At 41.7% G+C, this 24,224-nt stretch overlaps 1 protein-coding gene across 1 annotated transcript; it reads left to right on the top strand.

Annotated features, from left to right (window-relative positions):
- Positions 1-390: 390 nt before the first annotated feature.
- Positions 391-23,712, top strand: snx3 (sorting nexin 3). The gene is made up of 4 exons (XM_029676495.2): positions 391-614; positions 20,550-20,645; positions 20,796-20,920; positions 22,693-23,712. The coding sequence occupies exons 1-4, from the start codon at positions 453-455 to the stop codon at positions 22,796-22,798; spliced, it is 489 nt and encodes a 162-aa protein (XP_029532355.1). The 5' UTR covers positions 391-452; the 3' UTR covers positions 22,799-23,712.
- Positions 23,713-24,224: the final 512 nt, after the last annotated feature.

Raw genomic sequence — 24,224 nt, 5'->3', positions numbered from 1 at the left:
AAAACACACGGAAGCTGCCAAGTGTCAGCTGCTCCTCAGCTGATCGGAAGTGGAGCGAGCAACCCCAAACGAAAGGGTTAGTGCTATCCGGAATCCTTGGGACGTTCCTACACTAAGCCCTTACTACCCTTACCACTTTAAATTATGTCAACTTCAATGGGGGTAGGGACGTGCTAGACCCTGGTATTAATGTCCAAGTGTAGACACTTGCCGTGACCCCACTCTCGGAGGGTGTCTCAGGAAGAGTTAGGATATATGCAAAACATTTTTTTTTAAATATATACTATTCATACATGCGTATTAATACACACTTGTACATGTTTGAAATAGGAAAAATATAAGCACCCACCCCACCCATTAATATTATTATTATAGGGGACGTCCCAAGGATCCAGAATAACACGGACCCAAACGGCAGGGCGATTGCGGCTAACCAAGCTAGTAGGGGAGAAATGGCTGATACTATAGCTGACACAAGGAGGCTATTCTCCAAGCCTCAGAACTTGAACGACGCGTATGGACCCCCAAGTAACTTTCTAGAGATTGATGTGAGCAACCCTGAAACGATCGGTGTCGGGAGGACCAGGTTTACCACGTATGAAATAAGACTGAAGGTGAGCATACAAGATAGCTAATCAAATAAATAGGCAAACCATTAGCTTGCTCTTTAGGGCAGTGGACCTGGTCAACTTGATAAAGGGGATTGAGTTTAGTTAGGGTTACACTAAGAAAGGGACCAGTCAGATGTAGACAATATTCGAACGGTCAAATTGGTTAACTAGCTTTTAGCCACGGAGTAGGTAGGTAGTTGTTAGTAGCTATAACAGTTAGTTAGACGGCGGATTTCGTTTTTTTTTTAACTAACATACTTGGCATTTAACCAATTCAGCTGTGTATTAAAAATATTAAACTATTTATGGCGAGGTTATCAAAGCATTGTTGATACAATATTATTTAAATGGGCCTCCAGTTTTGGTCGATAGCCTAGCCAGGTAGCTAGCTAACTGTTAGCTTCTCTGACTTCAGGAATGTGAAGTCAATGGAAAGTTACAAATATGTTGTTGACAGTGGGTCTTGTTTTGTGTCCTGTTTGCAAGAGCCTCATGGCTGAAGGCCATGGAGCCATATAACTAACTAGCTAGTTTGTATTGTCTTTAACGAATTAATTGTTTTACAAACCGTTAACAGATCCTTGTTGTGTTCCAGCCACACCCCTGTCATAGAGTGTAAATGGTAGATAGTTAATGAGTTTGGGACTACCAGGTTCAATCTGTATTTTTGTCTAAATTGAGTAATTGGCATAGCTTTGTTCTGTTCAATGTTCTTTACCTATATAATAGTACTCGAAATACCCCAATTCATGTTAAGTTCAAAATAATATAATATAGAAATTACTGACACCATTTAAACCAATAAGGGTCCTGAACTTTAAAGCCAATTGTCCTAGAATCATCTTTTTGCAGATAGAACATTATAGTCCCAAACTCTCGATTTGTCACACACCAACAGAAGCAGAGGGCTCAACAAGGGTTTATTTTAACACAATAAAATGGTCTTTCATGCTAAGTCTCTACCCAAAAGCAGAGCTTGGAGACCAGCTCACTCACTCAATAAATGTTGCCTCTCTATGCCTCTACTCAGATATTGAGCAATACAGATGAGTCCAGTGTTTTTCTCTCCCCCTCTCTTATTAGTCATAGCAATACTTTTCCAGTAAAGGGACTCTCTGTGTAAAATGCAGTTCTATGACATTTTGGTGTACTGAAACTACTGGCCAGCTTCTCTGGAATGAAGACAGGATGTTGAGCCAGGCTCAGCATCAGCGAGCCCCACAGTCTACTTACCCATGCATTTCCTTTCTGCTCTGCTGGGGTGGAGAGGTGGGGGCTGGGGGGTAAACAGTACAGATGCATGTCCTCACAAAGCTAGACCTCCTTGCTTCCCTCTGGTGGGGAGAGGATTGGACGGGAGGAATCGAGGAAGTACTTTTGAGATTCACCTCTGGTCTCATCCATATTTATAAACTACTATGGAGAGTGAAAGTCAGTCATCAACAACTGTTTAACCCTCAAATCAGTCCTATTGATTGCTTGTAAGGAAAAGTTACTCAACGTGTCATCATGACAATAAAGATTGACAGACTTAATGCATGGGGTATAACACAATTTTAAAACCTGTCTGGAGCTTGTTCAAATTTTATATGAAAGCTAAAAGGTACCAACTCAATACCAGTTACCAACACAACACTTTTTAAGGCTGCTGAAAAGGCTCTAGTTTTCATCCTCTACTTTTGTGCTATTTGTTTCACACCACTATTTCCAACACAGAGTGCATAATACAAAACAAATTACCAGAATTATTGCATTTGAAGCAGTACATCAAGAGCTAAGCATGTTATCACCGTACCACTGTCAACCCTGTGATTGTCTGGGCTGTCTCTCGTTGTTTTCAGTAGCGTGGTGGTTTAGCGCAGCATGGCCCTATAGTATTTATAGCTTCCCCCTACCTAGAGAAGCCTGTCTGCGGGCATTAGAGCTGAATATAAGGCTACTGTACTTGATTAGCGTGTAATAATTAGCATATGCGTGTAATCAGCATTTATTGTGCGCCTCATGGCCCTCTGTGACCCTGCTTTGCATAAGAGCCAGGGATAAGAGGAGCATCCCTCACTTCTCAACAAACGTGGTGTCAACTTTGCTTCGCTTCTCTCCTCTTTCCTTTCTTCTCCCTTTCTTTGGAAGTGTTTTACTCCTGTTTCTAAAGGCATTTAGACTATACCAGAAGGTCTGCCTGGTACCTTGGCCAGCTTGGAATGCTTTGCAGTGTTGCTTGTGTTTCGGGTTCTCTCACCGCTTAGCTATAATATTTTTCCCCCTGTATTTATGCAATGAAATGTTAGTAGATCAACCCCCCCAGTCCCTCTCATCATCCCAAATCACCCCCCCCCCCCCCATCCCATGGCAGTGAGAGCCCGTATGGCCGTACTGAGAGTCTTCTTAATCCCCTCATTGATAGGGGAGAAGAATGAATCAGGCTGGTTTGTGGAGAGGGGAATGCTTCATCCCCGTCCTCGTATGGGCTCCCCCACCTACTCCCACCCCCCTGGGGAGGCCACAAAAGCACCCCCTCGCTCTCCATCCAACATAGCCCTGCATCTCCAACATCCCTCGCCCAGCCTAGTCCAGAGAATAGTCACCTTAGTCTACGAGGACTCTATCAAATCTACTCATATGACACCTGACCTTTAACAGGTGAAATGTGTGCTTTGCTTTTGTCACCTCTTCACTGCTATGCCTCCTATAGGCTACCTTCTATACTTTGGGTGTGTTCGTAAATTCAATCTGGAGTGCCAGTGTGCTCTGGGCATTTGTAAATTCAGAGCGTTGTCAGATTGTCCGTTCGTAAATTCAGAACGTTTCACTCTCTGAGAGGTTCAGAATGCACACTGGACACTCTGACCAATGAGTAGGGTTGAGCCGAGCGTTCTGACCTCACAACGGCAGTCAAGCACCCAAACTAACTGGCTAACGTTGGCTAGCTTGCTAGCTACTTCCAGACACAAATGAGAGAACACTTCATTTTACTCGCCCCTGCAGAGCTGGTTAGGCAGTTTTATGTTATCCAGAGCGTTGGTGACTGTAACTGTGCTGCTGGCAGCAAATTAATTACGCTTTTTTACCGACGGCTACTGACACCTGCCATATTGAACAGGTGTTGAGCGTTGGTGAATTCATCAGTTATTCTGCGCTCTGGTACACTCAGACAAGAGTGCTCTGAAATCAGAGTAGATGGCCTGAGTGTATTTTGGAACGCACCCTTTGAGTTCCTGTTTCTTTGGTTCCTACGACTCCTTCTGTCCTCACTTCAGTATCTATGGTAACTGTTGCACAACTCTTTCAGACAAGTAGTATTATACCTTAATCATGCAATGGTTTGGTAGTATGTTCATTTCTGTGATATTACGGTGTTAGCTGATATGGTCCTATTTAACATTTTCATGGTCAGTGCAGAGGTCAGTTTATGGTCACTCGTGTGACATTTCATGGTGAAAAGGTGACATTAGGGTCCCTGTGAGAGAAAGTGTGACCAGTCAATTGTTTAGGCCTAATTGATTGAATATCAGAAACTGCGTTGTAGATGCTGCTAAAACCAGCATCATGTCCTCAAGTTAACCTAGAATTCACGTGTGCCAACTTGTAAACCTGAAAATGTGGTTTTGTGTAAAATAATAGAATGTTGTCTTTGGTCTTTCCGTTTGTCATTTGTTATATTTAAACTGTGTCTTCTGCTAATAATATACTGTTCAAATAAGCCCCCTGATAATAGAAGGCTATTGCTAACATATTGGATAGCCTAATTGGTAGTTCACTTTCATGGGCTTTAGTTCAGGGTATTTTTTTACGTGTCTTGAATGTTGAGGAGATGCTCTCTTCACAGTCCTAATGTCTCTCAATGATTCAGTTTGATGTGAGGGTGAGAGGACTATTATCTCGCGCTCTCAACAGAGTAGTGTATGTTTTTGAACTTGGAAAACGGGCGGAAAGCTTCACCACCAACATTAGACCTTGCCTTTGGTAGCCTCCATCTCCCCCTTCAGAGAGCACACAGAAGAGCGTGGACTTTGGGATCTCACTTTGTTTATGGACAGACAGGAGCATATAAAAATGCTTCTTACTACAGCTCTCTCTCTCTCTTCCATTCCTCCACCTCTCCACTCCCATAGCCTCCCCCACTTTCTTTCTCTCTTCCATTTGGGGGGGAAAAACATTTGGTCATTAATAAAATAGGGAGGGGTGTGGGTGGAGGGGCCTTGTCAGGCACAGTCAAGTATAATCCAAACTCTACACCATCCTCTCTGACAACTATTTTAATGGAAATGGGGAACATATTGTATCAAGGCTACCATATCCTACTTGAAATGACAGTATCAAAAGTGGGAGTTGATACTATGGCAACAAAGCAGCTTTCTGCCAGCTAGGCGAGTTGGAGAGAGTCGAGGGAAGGCTGTAGGGGCGAGAGAGGGAAAGTGCACAGGGGAAACGACAGAGAGGGGGAGACCCACGGCCCCAACGCCATTGTTCTCTCCTCTTTCCCTTTTAGAATATGATGCGATGAGATGGTATTGTGCTGCCATTTTTCATACTTTTTATTTTTGAAAGGGAGAGCTAGGGGAGGGTAAGAAGGGGGCAGGGGGGGTTAGGGATGCGGCACTCTCGAACTTGACTTAATCCATCCTGCTAAAAGCTAATGCATAGGCGGCCTTGAACCATTTTCACAGGAGAGGGGTGACCTTTCTCTTGAGGGGTTTGGGCTCTTTTCTCCCCCAAGTCTTTAATGAGCTATGGTATTGTCTCTTCCTACACATGATGTTTCACATGCATTTCTAATGCAGCGGTGGGTTACTCAAGGGTTTCTATTCCTGCGATGTGAAAGCTTTTAGTAGGCCACTGGCTCAGTGAAGTGTAGTTGGAAGTTGGGTATTTTTGTGTTGTTTATGAAATGGACCCTGTGCACTCACTTGCTTAGGCTTACGTTTCTCTCGCTCTGCCTTGCTTTGTCTGTCGCGCTTTGTCTGTCGCGCTTTCCCTCTCTCGCTTTCTCGCTCTCTGTCTGTATGAAGCATAACCTAATCACCATAGTCTAGGCTGTTCATGGAAAGACTACTTATACAATGTTATAGCAGTAACTCAAACTTTAATCACTTTTTACATTATCCTTTCTGTTGTATTTCATTCTTATCTTGTCTAACTGCTCAGGTCCAGCTAGGTATTGTATTTCAAAATGCATTGTCATTGTGTTATTCAAAATGAGCATGGTACAGGTAACTGCCAAAATAAAGGAAACACCAACTTAATATGGTGTTGGGCCACCACGAGTCAGAACAGCTTCAATGCACCTTGGCATAGATTCTACAAGTGTCTAATTTTATTGGAGGGATGCAACACCGTTCTTCCATGTGAAATTCCATCATTTGGCGTTTTGTTGTTGGTGGTGCCGCTCCAGAATCTCCCACAAGTGTTCAATTGGGTTGATTTCTGATGACTGAGACGGCCATGTGGTTTACGTTAACTTCCCATATTCTGTTTTCGCAGTTTTCAGGGGCTTTGTTAGAGTTAAGAAATCTGCATTTTCAAAACGCAGACTATCAAAAAATCTGCATTTTATACCATTTCACCTGTGTTTTACATTGAAAGTCAAGTTTGTTTTGCTTCAATAGAGTCGTCAGCTAGCTATAGTTTTCCTTCACAGAAAATACATTAGTGCAACACATTCGACAGAAAATAGCTTTAATTTTTTATCAGATGACAACACAAATGCAACGCTATTTGGCTAGCATACACACAAATACATTTGTTTACAATAAAAAAGCAAGGTATTTCTGGCAAACTATGCATGGTCATCATATTTCTAATGTTTATCATATAAATGTAGTCAGGTACATTTCCTAATGTTTTGCTTGAAGTTAATCTTGCATTTAACTGGAGAAAAGTAGGCTACACTGAGAAAAATACCGGAGAAATGTAGCTCCACATCAGTCAGAGCACCATGCCTGCTGATAAAATGCCTATTCGTGAATTCTCATCCGAGTGGAGAAGTGCAGCTGAAGCACAAAATTTGTCTGATGCCGAGCAGAAATTTAAAATAAGAAGCATTTTAGATCTGAGCTTACAAAACGCAGGAACATATTTGTTTTGCATTTTTATTTTCTCTGAAAAACAGAATTCTGAGTTAATACAACTCCTGGTTATGTTTTTCCAGGTTTTCGCTCTGAATAACAGTATTATTATTTATTTATTTTAAATAGAAAAATAACCAAATTGGGTGTTCTCAGTCCGCAACTGTGTTTAAACTAGAGGTCGACCAATTATGATTTTTCAACGCCGATACCGATTATTGGAGGACCAAAAAAGCTGATACCGATTAACCTCTTGAAGCTAGGTGGCACTATTTTTATGTTTGGAAAATTACGTTCCCCAAGTAAATGGCCTATTTCTCAGGACCAGGTGCTAGAATATGCATAGAATTGACAGATTAGGATAGAAAACACTAAAGTTTCCAAAACTGTCAAAATATTGTCTGTGAGTATAACACAACTGATATTGCAGGCGAAACCCTGAGGAAAATCCAATCAGGAAGTGCCTCTTATTTTGAAACCCTTCTGTTCCTATGCATGCCTATCCTCCATTTTTAAAGAGATATCAACCAGATTCCTTTTTCTATGGCTTCCCTAAGGTGTCAACAGTCTTTAGACATAGTTTTAGGCTTTTATTTTGAAAAATGAGCGTGAAAGATCACATAGCGTAAGTGGATAGGTGGGGGTTCTCGGAGTGAGTTTTTGCGCTACAGAGTAAAGCGGCAATTGTTCCTCCCGCTGTTATTGAAAAACCTACACACTCGGTTGATATATTATCGAATATATATTTTAAAATCTACCTGAGGAATGATTATAAAAAACGTTTGACATGTTTCTGTGGACATTATGGAGACTATTTGGAATTTCCGTCTGCGTTGTCCGTGACCGCTCTTTCCTGTGGATTTCTGAACATAATGCGACAAACAAACGTTGGTATTTTGGGTATAAAAATCATCTTTATGGAACAAAAGGAACATTTGTTGTGTAACTGGGAGTCTCGTGAGTGAAAACACCCAAAGATCATCAAAGGTAAACAGTTAATTTGATTGCTTTTCTGATTTTCGTGACCAAGCTTCCTGATGCTAAGTGTACATAATGCTATGTTAGGCTATCGATAAATGTACACACACGCTTGGATTGCTTTCGCTGTAAAGCATCATTTCAATCTGAGACGACAGGTGGATTAACAAAAGGCTAAACTGTGTTTTGCAATATTGCACTTGTGATTTCATGAATATGAATATTTTTTAGTAATATTATTTGACTGTAGCGCTATGCTATTCAGCGGTTGCTGACGAAAATGATCCCGCGACAGGGATGGGTAGCGTCAAGAATTTAATCGGACAATTTAAAAAGAAAAAAGTTTTATTTGTAATAATGACAATTACAACAATACTGAATTAACACTTATTTTAACTTAATATAAAACATCAATAAAATCAATTTAGCCTCAAATAAATAATGAAACATGTTCAATTTGGTTTAAATAATGCAAAAACAAAGTGTTGGAGAAGAAAGTAATATGTGCCATGTAAAAAAGCTAACGTTTAAGTTCCTTACTCAGAACATGAGAACATATGAAAGTTGGTGGTTCCTTTTAACACGAGACTTCAATATTCCCAGGTAAGAAGTTTTAGTTATTATAGGACTATTTCTCTTTATACCATTTGTATTTCATATACCTTTGACTATTGGATGTGCTTATAGGCACTATAGTATTGCCAGTGTAACAGTATAGTATCGGTCGACCTCTAGTTTAAACCACATCAGGAGATCACGTTTTGAGGTAAAAATCTAAGACATTTAGAATTTTGGTTGTAGTTACCATTTAAAGAGCCAGTGAGCATGCTTATTGGCAAGTGTGTTTCTAAAAATGTGATTTCGGTCTTGTTTCCTCAACGATTCCGCATTTGGTGAATTATGTTTGTCCCCAACACTAGATGCCAGAAGCCCATTTCAATTCCTCAAAATATGTAATGAATTTTGCCCTAGAATGTGTTAGTTGCATAATTTTACATCAAAGGTCTTTGGTGCAATATTTCACAAGTTTAAAAAAATGTGCGATGTGTTGTCATATGTTAACAAAGTCGGAGCTGCTGGACAGGTGTCTCACTGGCTATGCTATTGGATTGAGAGCAATCACCGCAGATGGGCTCCTGAGTGGCGCTGTGGTCTAAGGCACTACGTCTCAGTGCCAGAGGCTTCACTACAGACACCCTGGTTCGAATCCAGGCTGTATCGCAGCCTGCCCTCATTGGGAGACCCATAGGGCGGCACACAATTGGCCCAGGGTCATCTGGGTTTGGCCGATGTAGGCCGTCATTGTAAATAGGAATTTGTTCTGAACCGACTTGCCTAGTTAAAGGTTAAATACATTTAAAAAATGTTCACCTCATGTTAGTGGTTAAATGGACATTGTCAAAACCAAACCTTCATTTATGGATGTTCCAAGCTCCGTTGTAGACGAGACTGACTTATTACCAAAACTATACACATTGTAATACATTTTGACTCATCAGTTATTCATGACTCACATCGTTGCCACATAAACAGTTTTCAACGGGATATGTTGCTTTTTAATTCAAGTGAGCACGCAACACCAGCCAGTGCTCATGTGATTTCAGAGTTTGCAAAACAATTGGCCACTGGATTGTTGCAAATAAACATGATATCCTTCTGCCAGGTAGGCATAGGCTACTTTGTAGTTAACATTTTTAATTGACAAGATTTTTGAGAAAGCCTTTCCATCAGCCAGCAGACGGTTATCATTAGCATTATCGCTAACGGCGACACAAAGTGAAGACGAGACCGGACATATGAGCGCACCACACACAGACGGAGGCGTTCCTGTGCCGTTTCGGAAAGTTGCAGGAAAATACGAATCGCAGATGCATTTTGTTCATATTTTGTTATCAACTTGGGCACATTAATTGTAAACCGTTTTTAAATTGAACATTTATTTAACTAGGCAAGTCAGTTAACTGCCTTGTTCAGGGGCAGAACGTCAGATTTTTACCTTGTCAGCTCGGGGATTTGATCTTGCAACCTTTCGGTTACTAGTCCAACGCTCTAACCACTAGGCTACCTTCCGCCTCAAAATTAATTTTAGAATAAGTTCAATACATTTACTTGATTTCCTACTAAGTTCAATACATTTTTTAATATTGTTGTATTCCTTTTTAATGTCTGCATTCTGTCTGTTTTCTGCTACACAGATTTTCTTGTGCCCTATAGAAGGCTTATGACCCCTCCCTCCTATTACTCACCACTGATCTGTGATAGTGAGAGAAACAAAGTGTGCTTTTTGAATAACTAAAGAAATAAAGTTAGGCTTCGATTGAACTAAAGACATTATGGGTTTAGGGTGGTCCAGGGTGTCTCAATCAATACCTTATTCCGTAACCTGAGTCATACACACACCACGCCCTCAGCCCCCACCCGAACCACACCCCCCAGCCCCAACCTACAGCCAGGTGTGAAGAGGACAGAAACCTGATCTTTGACTTGTAGAGCTCCCACGCACTGCCTCTTTACATGGGGAGTGGTGTTCTTCGTGTTTGTATGTGTGAAATTAGAAGTGTTTGTTTGAGACCGAAAAGTGTGGGCGAGCTGACTACTCACCTTTCACCTGACTTGTCCTCTCTTCCTCTCCTCTCACCGTTAACGCCAATCTCTTAATCATAGGTTGCGATGGGGTGGTGATTGAAAGCGCAGGTGACTTTCATTTTCTCTCTCTTTTGTCCTGAGCATTGAGGTCCAGGCAGGGGTGTGGACCAACAAGCCCAAGATTGAACATTTGGAAAGTGTAGTTTGAGTGGACCAGAACTGTCCAAAAGTTAAGTGTGTGTGTCTTGTGCAGCTTGTTTGAGAGTTTTCTAACTCTATCACCTGTTTCTCCACACACAGAGTTCTGCTCGTGTGTGTTTTGTGTGGGAGCGTCGGGACTGGGCCTGATGGGATTAGCGTCTCGGCGGTGGCAGATTACCTGTAACCATGATCTGTTGTCGTGGGGATTAACTTCCCAGTGTTCCGTGAAGCGTTCCGTGCTGTGAGGTACCAGAACACTGGGGGACAGCCCACTGAGAGGGAAGGCCGTGGCTACAGCTGAGGGGCTCTTAAAGCTAGGCTAATCCCCTTCTGTGACCTGAGAGGAAGGAGGGGGTGGCTGACAACCTCACCTGGAGACAGAAGGGAAGGAAATAAGAGGAGAGAGAATGGCTGGGTAGACAAATGAGAGAGGACATACAACTACAGAAAGAAAAAGGGGGGTAAGGAGAGGTGAAGGATGGGAAAGAAAGGTGTAACTATAGAGAAACATTCCTTCAGTTCTCCATGTAGTGTTCTATACCTTTTTCCCTCACCTTGTTCTTTGTCCTCCATTATCAACTGTCAGAAGAACCCCAACATGAGGCAAAATCTTATTTTTCAGCCACTTTTAATACTTGTTCTGATATTACCATATTGACTTCATTGTAGTTTTTTGTGGTAATAAAAACATTTAGCAATTGTTATTTGATAACTTGAATTTATTATTTTCAAATCCTTCCAAAATAATTCTCTCTTTTACCTCATTAATGTAGAGTAGAAAAATCCATAATTTTAAAGAGGTAGGGCAAAAAGAGAGGAGCAGGCAGAGAAGAGAGGACAGAAGACAAGAGGAGAGTACGGTTTGTGTTTTTCCCAGTGAAAAGACTCAAGAGTGGTCTCAAGGGCAAAACAGTGACTTATTATAGGAGAGGGAAAATATGAAGAGGAGGGGACGGGGGGAGTGAGAGCGAGGGAGACCATGAGAACGAAAAGACCACTTCTGCTCTTCTTTCTTAATTAGTCCCCCATAGTCCATGTAGCCCCCCTCCCCTCATCCCACCCATTTATTCATCTATTTACTCAGCGTGCCAGCTACCTATCCATCTCTTTATCACACTCTGACACACTCCTTCGTTCTCCTGCTCATCGATCAGTCTGCCACTGCTCACACACATCGCCCTGCATTCATCCATCCAACAGCTCAATGGTTTCTGCTCTTGTGGCTCTCCATGAATTATGACCTTCTGCGATTGCTGTCTGTCTATGGGGAAATGTTCTTTTTCTCTCCAGGTTGTGTATTGTGGCTGGGATGGCCGCAGGATGCTGCTGTCATGACAGGTGAAGAGCTTTGGCATTGTGTTCTAATATGCTGCTGTACGCTTCAGTGGTGTATGTCAATGCCGAAACATTTCATGAAATGTAATCTCCAGTGCTCATTAACTAGCACTACGCGCTCTCTCTCTGTCTTTCTCTCAGCTCGTCCAAAGTGCATCAGACCTTGGTGAGCCCTGTAAGAGCAAACTTTTATTCTTCAGTCCTCAATACAGGATTTCAATTTCCAATTGAATTTTCTATTTGTATGGCTCTTTTAACAAAGTCATTTGCCACAGAGTACCTAACACAAGGCTAGGCCCAAACGGCACAATGGCAAGCCTGTGTCATTCACGCTGCATCTACTCTTCATAGCCAGTGTGTGGTGCGTGTCTCTGGGACAAAATGGCTGCTGTGTAGCACTTGGTTTACTACACAGTAGTGGTGGAAGGGTTGATGGTACCATCGTGTGTTGTGAGACCTATTGAAAATTAGATTTTGTAAACCCCAGTCTAGTATCAATATCATCACCGGGTTTTCCCCAAAGAATGTAAGAAGGTGCTGTGTCAGACGCCTTGACTTTTTCCACATTTTGTTATGTTACAGCCTTGTTCTAAAATGGATTAAATAAATAAAAATCCTCAGCAATCTACACACACTACTCCATAATGACAAAGCAAAAACAGGTTTTTATAAATTGTTGCGAATTTCTAAATAATAAAAAAACATACATTATTTACATAGGTATTCAGCACCTTTGCTATGAGACTCGAAATTGAGCTTGGGTGCATCCTGTTTCCATTGATCATCCTTGAGATGTTTCTACAACTTGATTGGAGTCTACCTGTGGTAAATTCAGTTGATTGAACATGATTTGGAAAGGCACACAGCTGTCTATATGAGGTCCCACAGTTGACAGTGCATGTCAGAGCAAAAACCAAGCCATGAGGTCGAAGGAATTGTCCGTTGCACACCCGAGACAGGATTGTGTCGAGACACAGATCTGGGAAAGGGTACCAAAATATCTGCAGCATTGAAGGTCCCCAAGAACACATTGGTCTCCATCATTCTTCAATGGAAGAAGTTGGGAACCACCAAGACTTCCTAGAGCTGGCCACCCAGCCAAACTGAGCAGTATTGTGTGTAGGTTTAGAATAAGGCTGTAATGTAACAAAATGTGGAAAAGGGGAAGGGGTCTGAATACTCTGAATGCACTCTATGTATATACAGTTGAAGTCAGAGGTTTACATACACTTAGGTTGGAGTCATTAAAAGTTGTTTTTCAACCACTCCACAATTTTTTTGTTAAACTATCATTTTGGCAAGTCTACTTTGTGCATGACACAAGTAATTTTTCCAACAATTGTTTACAGACAGATTATTTAACTTATAATTCACTATCACAATTTCAGTGGGTCAGAAGTTTACATACAGTAAGTTGACTGTGCCTTTAAACAGCTTGGAAAATTCCAGAAAATTGTCATGGCTTTAGAAGCTTCTGATAGGCTAATTGACATAATTTGAGTCAATTGGTGGTGTATCTGTGGCTGTATTTCAAGGCCTACCTTCAAACTCAGTACTTCTTTGCTTGACATCATGAGAAAATCAAAAGAAATCAGCCAAGGCCTCAGAAAATATTGTAGACTTCCACAAGTCTGGGAATTGCTCCCAATGATGAACCAAACGCCTGAAGGTACCACTTTCATCTGTACAATTAATAGTACACAAGTATAAGCACCATGGGACCACGCAGCCATCATACCGCTCAGGATGGAGACGTGTTCTGTCTCCTAGAGATACATGAACTTTGGTGCAAAAAGTGCAAATCAATCCCAGAACAACAGCAAAGGACCCTGTGAAAATGCTGGAGGAAACGGGTACAAAAGTGTATCTCCACAGTAAAACGAGTCCTATATCGACATAACCTGAATGGCCGCTCAGCAAGGAAGAAGCCACTGCTCAAAAACCACCATAAAAAAGCCAGACTACGGTTTGCAACTGCACATGGGGACAAATATCGTACTTTTTGGAGAAATGTCCTCTGGTCTGATGAAACAAAAATAGATCTGTTTGGCCATAATGACCATTGTTATGTTTGGAGGAAAAAGGGCGAGCCTTGCAAGCTGAAGAACATCATCCCAACCGTGAAGCACGGTGGTGGCATCATGTTGTGGGGTGCTTTGCTGCAGAAGGGACTGGTGAACTTCACAAAATAGATGGCATCATAAGGTAGGAAAAATATGTGAATATATTGAAGCAACATCTCAAGACATCAGTCAGGAAGTTAAAGCTTGGTCGCAAATGGGTCTTCCAAATGGACAATGACCCCAAGCGTACTTCCAAAATTGTGACAAAATTGCTTAAGGACAACAGTCAAGGTATTGGAGTGACCATCACAAATCCCTGACCTCAATCCCATAGAAAATTTGTGGGCAGAACTGAAAAGGTGTGTGCGAGCAAGGAGGCCTACAAGTTTGGACACAAGTCATTCAAGGGTTTTTTTCTTTATTTTTACTATTGTCTACATTGTAGAAAAATAGTGAAGACATCAAAACTGAAATAACACTGTATGGAATCATGTAACCAAAAAGTGTTTAACAAATGCATTTATTTATATTCTTCAAGTGTGTCTTGAATTCTAAATAAATCAGACGGTGTCACCATTTAAAGCACCATCACACCACCACCTCCATGCTTCATGGTGGGAACCACACATGCCGAAATCATCTGTTCACCAACTCCCACAAAGACATGGCGGTTGGAACCAAAAGTAACAAATTGACAGATTTCCATGGTCGAATGTCCATTGCTCATGTTTCTTGGCCCATGCAAGTCTCTTCCTATTATTGACGTCCTTTAGTAGTGGTTTCTTTGCAGCAATTCGACCATGAAGGCCTGATAAATGCAGTCTCCTCTAAACAGTTGATGCATTTCTTTGGGCTGCCATTTCTGAGGCTTGTAACTCTAATGAACTTATCCTGTGCAGCAGAGGTAACTCTGGGTCTTCCTTTCCTGTGGTGGTCCTCATGAGAGCCAGTTTCATCATAGCGCTTGATGGTTTTTGCGACTGCACTTGAGGGAACTTTCAAAGTTCTTGAAGTTTTCTGTATTGACTGACCTTCATATCTTAAAGTAATGATGGGCTGTCATTTCTCTTTGCTTGCCATAATAGGGACTTAGCCCTATTTGGTAAAAGACCATCTTCTGTATACCACCCCAACCTTGTGACAACATAACTGATTGGCTCAAACCGTTTAAGAAGGAAATCAATTCCACAAGGCACACCTATTAATTGAAATGCATTCCAGGTGACTACCTCATGAAGCTGGTTGAGAGAATGCCAAGTGTGCCAAACTGTCAAGGCAAAGGGTGACTACTTTGAAGAATCTCAAATATAAAATATATATATATTTTTTTTGGTTACTACATGATTCCATGTGTTATTTCACTAGTTTTGATGTCTTCACTGTTCTACAGTGTATGGCGAATAGTAAAAATCAAATAAAAATCTTGAATGAGTAGGTGTCAACTTTTGACTGTTTTTTTTATAGCAGACATTGACTATTCCTTTGAGCAAGGTGAAGTTTTAATTACACTCCATCCCTACAACGATACAGGTGTCCTTCCTATCTCAGTTGCCGGAGAGGAAGGAAACCGCTCAGGGATTTCACCATGAGGCCAATAGTGACTTTTCTCCTATCAAAGTAATTAAACTCTGAGAATGGATCAACATTGTAGTTGCGCCACAATACTTACCTAATTGACAGAGTTAAAATGAAGCCTGTACAGAATAAACATGTTAAAAAACATGCATCATGTTATCAATAAGGCACTAAAGTAAAACTGCACAAAATGTGTAAAATAATGAATTTTGTCCTGAATCCACAGCGTTATGTTTAGGGCAAATCCGACACATCACTGAGTACCACTCTTCATATTATCAATCATGGTGGTGGCTGCATCATGTTATGGCTATGCTTATCATCGGCAAGGACTAGGGAGTTTTTGTAGGATAAAAATCAATTTAATACAGCTATGCACGGCAAAATCCTAGAGGAAACCCTGGTTCAGTCTGCTTTCCAACAGACGATGGGAGAGACATTCACCTTTCAGCAGTACAAAACCTAAAACAAGGCTATATATACACTGCTCAAAAAAATAAAGGGAACACTAAAATAACACTTCCTAGATCTGAATGAATTAAATATTCTTATTAAATACTTTTTTCTTTACATAGTTGAATGTGCTGACAACAAAATCACACAAATGATCAATGGGAATCAAATTTATCAACCCATGGAGGTCTGGATTTGGAGTCACACTCAAAATTAAAGTGGAAAACCACACTACAGGCTGATCCAACTTTGATGTAATGTCCTTAAAACAAGTCAAAATGAGGCTCAGTAGTGTGTGTGGCCTCCACGTGCCTGTATGATCTCCCTACAACGCCTGGGCATGCTCCCGATGAGGTGGCGGATGGCCTCCTGAGGGATCTCCTCCCAGACCTGGACGAAAGCATCCGGCAACTTTTGGATAGTCTGTGGTGCAACTGTAGAACAGTGAAGACATCAAAACTAGTGAAATAACACATGGAATCATGTAGTAACCAAAAAAATATATATATATATTTTATATTTGAGATTCTTCAAAGTAGTCACCCTTTGCCTTGACAGTTGGTGGATGGGGCGAGACATGATGTCCCAGATGTGCTCAATTGGATTCAGGTCTGGGGAAGGGGTAGGCCAGTCCATAGCATCAATGCCTTCCTCTTGCAGGAACTGCTGACACAATCCAGCCACATGAGGTCTAGCATTGTCTTGCATTAGGAGGAACCCAGGGCCAACCGCACCAGCATATGGTCTCACAAGGGGTCTGAGGATCTCATCTCGGTACCTAATGGCAGTCAGGCTACCTCTGGCGAGCACATGGAGGGCTGTGCGGCCCCCCAAATAAATGCCACCCCACACCATGACTGACCCACCGCCAAACCGGTCATGCTGGAGGATATTGCAGGCAGCAGAACGTTCTCCACGGCGTCTCCAGACTGTCACGTCTGTCACGTGCTCAGTGTGAACCTGCTTTCATCTGTGAAGAGCACAGGGCGCCAGTGGCAAATTTGCTAATCTTGGTGTTCTCTGGCAAATGCCAAACGTCCTGCACGGTGTTGGGCTGTAGGCACTACCCCCACCTGTGGACGTCTGGCCCTCATACCACCCTCATGTAGTCTGTTTCTGACCGTTTGAGCAGACACATGCACATTTGTGGCCTGCTGGAGGTCATTTTGCTGGGCTCTGGCAGTGCTCCTCCTGCTCCTCCTTGCACAAAGGCGGAGGTAGCGGTCCTGCTGCTGGGTTGTTGCCCTCCTACGGCCTCCACGTCTCCTGATGTACTGGCCTGTCTCCTGGTAGCGCCTCCATGCTCTGGACACTACGCTGACAGACACAGCAAACCTTCTTGCCACAGCTCGCATTGATGTTCCATCCTGGATGACCTGCACTACCTGAGCCACTTGTGTGGGTTGTAGACTCAGTCTCATGCTACCACTAGAGTGAAAGCACCGCCAGCATTCAAAAGTGACCAAAACATCAGCCAGGAAGCATAGGAACTGAGAAGTGGTCTGTGGTCACCACCTGCAGAACCACTCCTTTATTGGGGGTGTCTTGCTAAATGCCTATAATTTTCACCTGTTGTCTATTCCATTTGCACAACAGCATGTGAAATTTATTGTCAATCAGTGTTGCTTCCTAAGTGGACAGTTTGATTTCACAGAAGTGTGATTGACTTGGAGTTACATTGTGTTGTTTAAGTGTTCCCTTTATTTTTTTGAGCAGTGTGTGTGTGTGTCTGTGTGTGTGTGTGTGTGTGTGTGTGTGTGTGTGTGTATGTATATATACAGTGGGGCAAAAAAAGTATTTAGTCAGCCACCAATTGTGCAAGTTCTCTCACTTAAAAAGATGAGAGGCCTGTAATTTTCATCATAGGTACACTTCAACTATGACAGACAAAATGAGAAGGAAAAAAATCCAGAAAATCACATTGTAGGATTTTTAATTACTATATTTGCAAATGATGGTGTAAAATAAGTATTTGGTCACCTACAAACAAGCAAGATTTCTGGCTCTCACAGACCTGTAACTTCTTCTTTAAGAGGCTCCTCTGTCCTCCACTCATTACCTGTATTAATGGCACCTGTTTGAACTTGTTATCAGTATAAAAGACACCTGTCCACAACCTCAAACAGTCACACTCCAAACTCCACTATGGCCAAGACCAAAGAGCTGTCAAAGGACACCAGGAACAAAATTGTAGACCTGCACCAGGCTGGGAAGACAATCTGCAATAGGTAAGCAGCTTGGTTTGAAGAAATCAACTGTGGGAGCAATTATTAGGAAATGGAAGACATACAAGACCACTGATAATCTCCTTCGATCTGGGGCTCCACGCAAGATCTCACCCCGTGGGGTCAAAATGATCACAAGAACGGTGAGAAAAAAATCCCAAAACCACACGGGGGGACCTAGTGAATGACCTGCAGAGAGCTGGGACCAAAGTAACAAAGCCTACAATCAGTAACACACTACGCCGCCAGGGACTCAAATCCTGCAGTGCCAGACGTGTCCCCCTGCTTCAGCCAGTACATGTCCAGGCCCGTCTGAAGTTTGCTAGAGAGCATTTGGATGATCCAGAAGAAGATTGGGAGAATGTCATATGGTCAGATGAAACCAAAATAGAACTTTTTGGTAAAAACTCAACTTGTCGTGTTTGGAGGACAAAGAATGCTGAGTTGCATCCAAAGAACACCATACCTACTGTGAAGCATGGGGGTGGAAACATCATGCTTTGGGGCTGTTTTTCTGCAAAGGGACCAGGACGACTGATCCGTGTAAAGGAAAGAATGAATGGGGCCATGTATCGTGAGATTTTGAGTGAAAACCTTCCATCAGCAAGGGCATTGAAGATGAAACATGGCTGGGTCTTTCAGCATGACAATGATTCCAAACACACTGCCATGGCAATGAAGGAGTGGCCTAGCCAGTCTCCAGATCTCAACCCCATAGAAAATCTTTGGAGGGAGTTGAAAGTCCGTGTTGCCCAGCAACAGCCCCAAAACATCACTGCTCTAGAGGAGATCTGCATGGAGGAATGGGCCAAAATACCAGCAACAGTATGTGAAGACTTGCAGAAAACGTTTGACCTCTGTCATTGCCAACAAAGTGTATATAACAAAGTATTGAGAAACTTTTGTTATTGACCAAATACTTATTTTCCACCATAATTTGCAAATAAATTCATTAAAAATCCTACAATGTGATTTTCTTGATTTTTTTTCTCATTTTGTCTGTCATAGTTGAAGTGTACCTATGATGAAAATTACAGGTCTCATCTTTTTAAGTGGGAGAACTTGCACAATTGGTGGCTGACTAAATACTTTTTTGCTCCTGTGTGGGTGGACGGACGGATGCTGTAGTTGTTTACCAAGACTACATTGAATGTTCCTGAGTGGCCTAGCTCCAGTTTTGACTTAAATCTGCTTGAAAATCTGTCAAGACATAAAAATGACTGTCTAGCAATGATCAACAAACAACTTCACAGAGCTTGAAGAGTTTAAAAAAAAGAATGTGTAAATATTGTACTATACACGTGTGCATAGCTCTTAGGCTTACCCAGAAAGACTCACAGCTGTAATCATTGCCAAAGGTGATTCTAACATGTATTGACTCAGAGGTGTGAAGACTTATGTAAATTAGATTTCTGTGCTTCATTTTCTATCGATTTTGCAAAAATGTATACAAATGTTTTCACTTTTTAATTATGGTGTGTAGAGTTTATAAAAAAAAAATTATATCTATATTTAATTCAGTCTAAGGGGTATGAATACTTTCTGAAGGCACAGTAAGGCAACAAAAAATCTTAAGATTGCAGGAAATGACAGTTACGGGTGTTAAATAAATGCAAAATCTCCATGCCTCGCCAGCACTACCATATTAAAAATCCTGGGGAGAACCCTGCATCATTTAGCACGGACTCATACTTCACGCGATCTACAATGCTTTAGTTCAAACTCTCCTGGGGTGTATTCGTTACAGAAACCGTTTAAGAACCAAACGGAACAGGGACGGACCTACCTGAATTTGTCCAATATAAACTCATGTTTTACATTTGCAATAAACAGTTTCTGTTGTATATTGTTTTGCAACAGAATCGGTGTAATGAATACTCCCCTGGAGTGGTCCCTTGTGTTATTTAAACTCTTTAAATCTCTGACCTTAGTCTGTTTACCCTACAGTGCTCTGGTTCCCCTTAACCCTGCGTGCAAACAGACTTTGTGGTACAGTAATTCTTATGCAATCACATTTTGAGTCATTTAGCAGACACTCTTATCCAGAGTGACTTACAGGAGCAATTAGGGGTTAAGTGACTTGCTCAAGGGCACATTGACAGATTAATATTTTCTTCTTCTTCACCTAATCATCTCAGGAATTCGAACCAACAACATTTTGGTTGCTGGTCCAATGTTCTTAACTGCTAGGCTACCTGCCGCCCCCAATCAGAATCACCCAAATCTTCAGTGTATCTTCTGTTTCTGAGACCATGGCAAAGCAACAAACAAGTTTGAAAAATCCAATGCATGAGAAACACAGCACGTACTGCAGCCTTGTCCGGCAGTTGAGTCGCAATAGTGCGGATTGCCTCCCATTTAAAATGAAAGGACTTCTGCCGGAACGCATACAGTTTAACGCAGTTGGTTTGCACGGGGCTTATGTATTTTATTTTTTATCCCCGTTTTTTCCTTTAGACCAACCTGCCCATCTTCAAGCTGAAGGAGTCTCGTGTGCGGAGAAGGTACAGCGACTTTGAGTGGCTCAGGGGGGAGCTGGAGAGAGATAGCAAGGTGAGCCATCTATGGGGGGTGTAAAACAGTCTCGGTACACTTTAAACAGGAAAAGGGAAATCCAAACAGAGAAACAGAACAGTAAAACCGCTAAACGTTTTTCACTTGGTTTATGCCACTAATGTATGTGTGTGTGTGTGTTGCTCTCAGGTGGTGGTCCCCCCTCTCCCCGGGAAGGCTCTGTTCAGACAGCTTCCGTTCCGAGGGGACGATGGGATATTTGACGATTCCTTCATCGAGGAGCGGAGAGCTGGGCTGGAGCAGTTCCTCAACAAGTGAGTTTACACAGTCATCCCTAGATCCTCTGCTTCCTTGAATCAGGGTGTTGTTTTGTGATATTACTACTTTTTGATTGATGTCAGGCGTGTGAGAGCGTGCATGTAGGCATGTGTGTTTGTTAAACATATCAATGTAGACACTTTCAGCTCAATCTTAACCTTAGGAGTCTATGAAACACTTAACATAAATCAGTTGATCAATTAGATTCCCTCTCGGTGTTGTTAACAGACTGAACACACACAGACAGGTAATTCTCCTTCATAATTACCTGGTAAACGAACAAGAAGTGTGTCCCTTAGTACTTCCTACCTTCCTACATTTGTTTTATTTTAGATGTGTAATTTATGATAATTGTGTCTCAAATTACAGCAAGTGGTTTCCTGAGGCATGGTGTGTGCACCCCTGCTTATTTTTTACCCCAAGGTGTTCTCACCCCCATGTAGAGAACAATAAAAGTTAGAGTGGGACTGTAATTATTTGCTTTGATTGCAGACTTGGCTATTATCTTTGTTTCATGTGCAAATGTGGCGAATGCTACCTGTTAGAATATTAAGTATGTAAAACCATACATTGGTTTTTCAAGGGAGCTGAGAATATGTTGGTAATTAAGATTTTTTTATTTGTATTTTTCTTTCAATGAAATGCTACTGTTGATCATAGCATTGTTTAGACTTAATAGCTGCACAGTGGAATGGAGCTGGTTCGCTCTGCTGTTTTATAATCTGTGATTGAGTGCATTGTGAGAGGAAAACCCTTTTCCTGGAGGTAAACACCATTATCATTTGTAAACAACCCAGCAGAGGAGGAGAGAGCAGCACAGTGAAGTTTGGAGGGAAGTTAGTCGGCCATGTTGTTCAAAAACGAAAGATGAGATTTGTCATCAGACTTGGGATGGAGGAGTGGGGACAGGGTCGGGTGCGATTTAGAGGCCAGGTGAGATACAGTTTAATTGAACCCTTTTTTTTTTAGTCGGGAGTGTTGGGAGGGGTGGGGCTCATTTAATGGCAAATGGAAGCCTCCTCAAATCCTCTGACATTTTTCTGTTTGACCAGTACGTGAACCCTTGGTCATGCTTGGCCTTCAGAAATATTTCTCATTTTAGACTAGCTGAGAGTACGTAGGATGATGAGTACGTCAGTCATGGAAAATGGGTCTATCTTTCAATTTTTTCTTTCTTTCCCCCTTATTTTCTTTTCTCTCCCTTTTTACTTTGCTTCTATCCCTTATCCTCTACCTGACCTCAATGGTAATTCTTGCTCTTAATCAAATTCTCTGGCTCCAGATGTAACATGGAGACTTAATCAATTGCCAATTTAAAATAACAGTTAGTAAAGGTGCTCCCTATTCCCTTTCAATGACCATCAGACATAGGTCAGTGGTCTTCCAAAATGCACCTGACCTGACCGTTTGGACATTGAAAGAAATTGAAAACAAACCTGCTGAAAATGTGGGCACATTTTGTTACCCTCCTGAAAACTTTTCAGTTTTATAAATCAGGTGAAAAGGAGACTGGAGTAGTACTTGACTGTCCAATTATGGTCAATGTCTCTCGCGGTGCGCTCTCATGGAAAACTTATTTATGTTCCTTATGAGAACGAAGAGGAATAAGTAAGGAAGTCATTATGGTCAAAGATTGTATTGACAATTTTTCCAGAAATAAAATGTATGAACAGAATGTGTTCTTTGTTAGCATGTACTTTGTAACCATGTCAGACAGACTAACAACAGGTATTCATAACCTCTGTCTCTCCCTCTCTTGTGTTTTCAGAGTGGCTGGTCACCCTTTGGCTCAGAACGAGCGCTGCCTGCACATGTTTCTACAGGACGAGTCTGTGGACAAGACCTATACCCCCTCCAAAATACGACAAGCCTAAGAGCAGGACCACCACTCGGCCCGGCCCACAACCCAAAGCTCTCTCTACTGCTAACGGTCCTACTCTGCTCTGACCAAAAACACTTCTATGATCTTCACTCTTTCATTTGTAATCACTTTCTTTCTGTCTTTTTATTTCCGTTTGATTAGTGATCTCATGTAATGCTCGTTTTCAACTCTCGATTGGATGAAACTAAGAAATGGTCCCGATGTAATTGTGGTTGAAAATAATTTATATATTTTTTTTTGTCTCAAAATACCACTAACTTTGGTATTTTACATTTATCTGTATTTATCAGTTAGGTATGTCTTGGATATTTTAATTTTAAAGAAATATAAAAAATACCTTTCCATGTATGCAAACCTCATGTTTAAACCCCATACATTAAGCACTGTTTCCACTCAATGTCCAATTGGAATGATTGTCCTCACCGCCGTAACTTCGACTTCACACACTTTGTGGATGGTCCCCTGACTCTGAAACAGTCCCTGAAAAAAACAATCCCTGAAAAAAGGAGCTCAGACTGGGGGAAATATAATGACGTCAGTGATATTCTGGTCGGAGCTCTAGGATAGTGCCAGAGATTCCGACCGGTATTTCTGTGTTGGATGACTATTAAAAAAAAAAAAAAAAAAATCTATAAAATAAAAAAATCCCATTTGGCGCTTGCATTCCCAGTTGTCATGAATGCACTTAAATCGGAGCTTTCCGAGTTGTCTTGTACGCACCGTCAGTGTACTACCAGCCAGCACTTCCCCTGTTAGTTAGCCTGTAAATGATTTTCTAATGAGAAATGCACCACAGAGGGGAACCCCACAGTTTTTCTACCGACTGACCGTGCGTTTATGACGTTTGTATACTGCTGTGCCATTTTGTTTATTTTGAAAGTTTTTCAATAAAACCGGTGAAACGCACTCATACGCATGAGGTGGTGGTTTTCCTGAAGAAAGATTTCAGTGAATTCACACACATTTTGGTCCATGCTGCTTCTGATATACAGTTGCCCTGCCATGGCAACCTGCTGTACACCGAACTCCCTATGAACCCTGTTTTTCTCCACTTTAATTGGATTGAACGACATTGATCGCTACTAATGATGTTGTCAATGGTACTTTAAAAAAAATCATTATGAAAGCCAATATAACGATAAAGCCCTTGATTCATTGGACAGCACTTGAAACCCCTGAGCCAATGTCTTATTATTACAGCTTCTCCCAAGGTCTCATCTGGGGCATTGTATTTGCCATGACTCAATATGCACTCTACTGTAGTCTAACTTTAAAACTCATGGCATTTGTTCTCATTGGGGTTTCAGGGAATTGTACCCTTCTTTCTGGTTCACATTCACGTGGTTTGGATTCCAAAACTCCCTTATACCTGAAGAAGCTGGATAGCATATTTAGTGAAAGGAAAATGCATTTAGCAA

Source organism: Oncorhynchus nerka, linkage group LG13 (genome assembly GCF_034236695.1).
Source record: "Oncorhynchus nerka isolate Pitt River linkage group LG13, Oner_Uvic_2.0, whole genome shotgun sequence".
In the NCBI taxonomy this organism is placed as follows: Eukaryota; Metazoa; Chordata; class Actinopteri; order Salmoniformes; family Salmonidae; genus Oncorhynchus; species Oncorhynchus nerka.
Note: the sequence above shows the minus strand (reverse complement) of the source record. Positions and strands in the feature narration are given on the sequence as shown.

Excerpts from the sequence above, each read along its gene's own strand:
- snx3 (XM_029676495.2), top strand. The coding sequence starts at position 453 with ATGGCTGATACTATAGCTGACACAAGGAGGCTATTCTCCAAGCCTCAG. Across the intron at positions 615-20,549 it reads CGTATGAAATAAGACTGAAG|ACCAACCTGCCCATCTTCAA; the intron begins GTGAGCATACAA and ends TTTTTCCTTTAG. Across the intron at positions 20,646-20,795 it reads AGCTGGAGAGAGATAGCAAG|GTGGTGGTCCCCCCTCTCCC; the intron begins GTGAGCCATCTA and ends TGTTGCTCTCAG.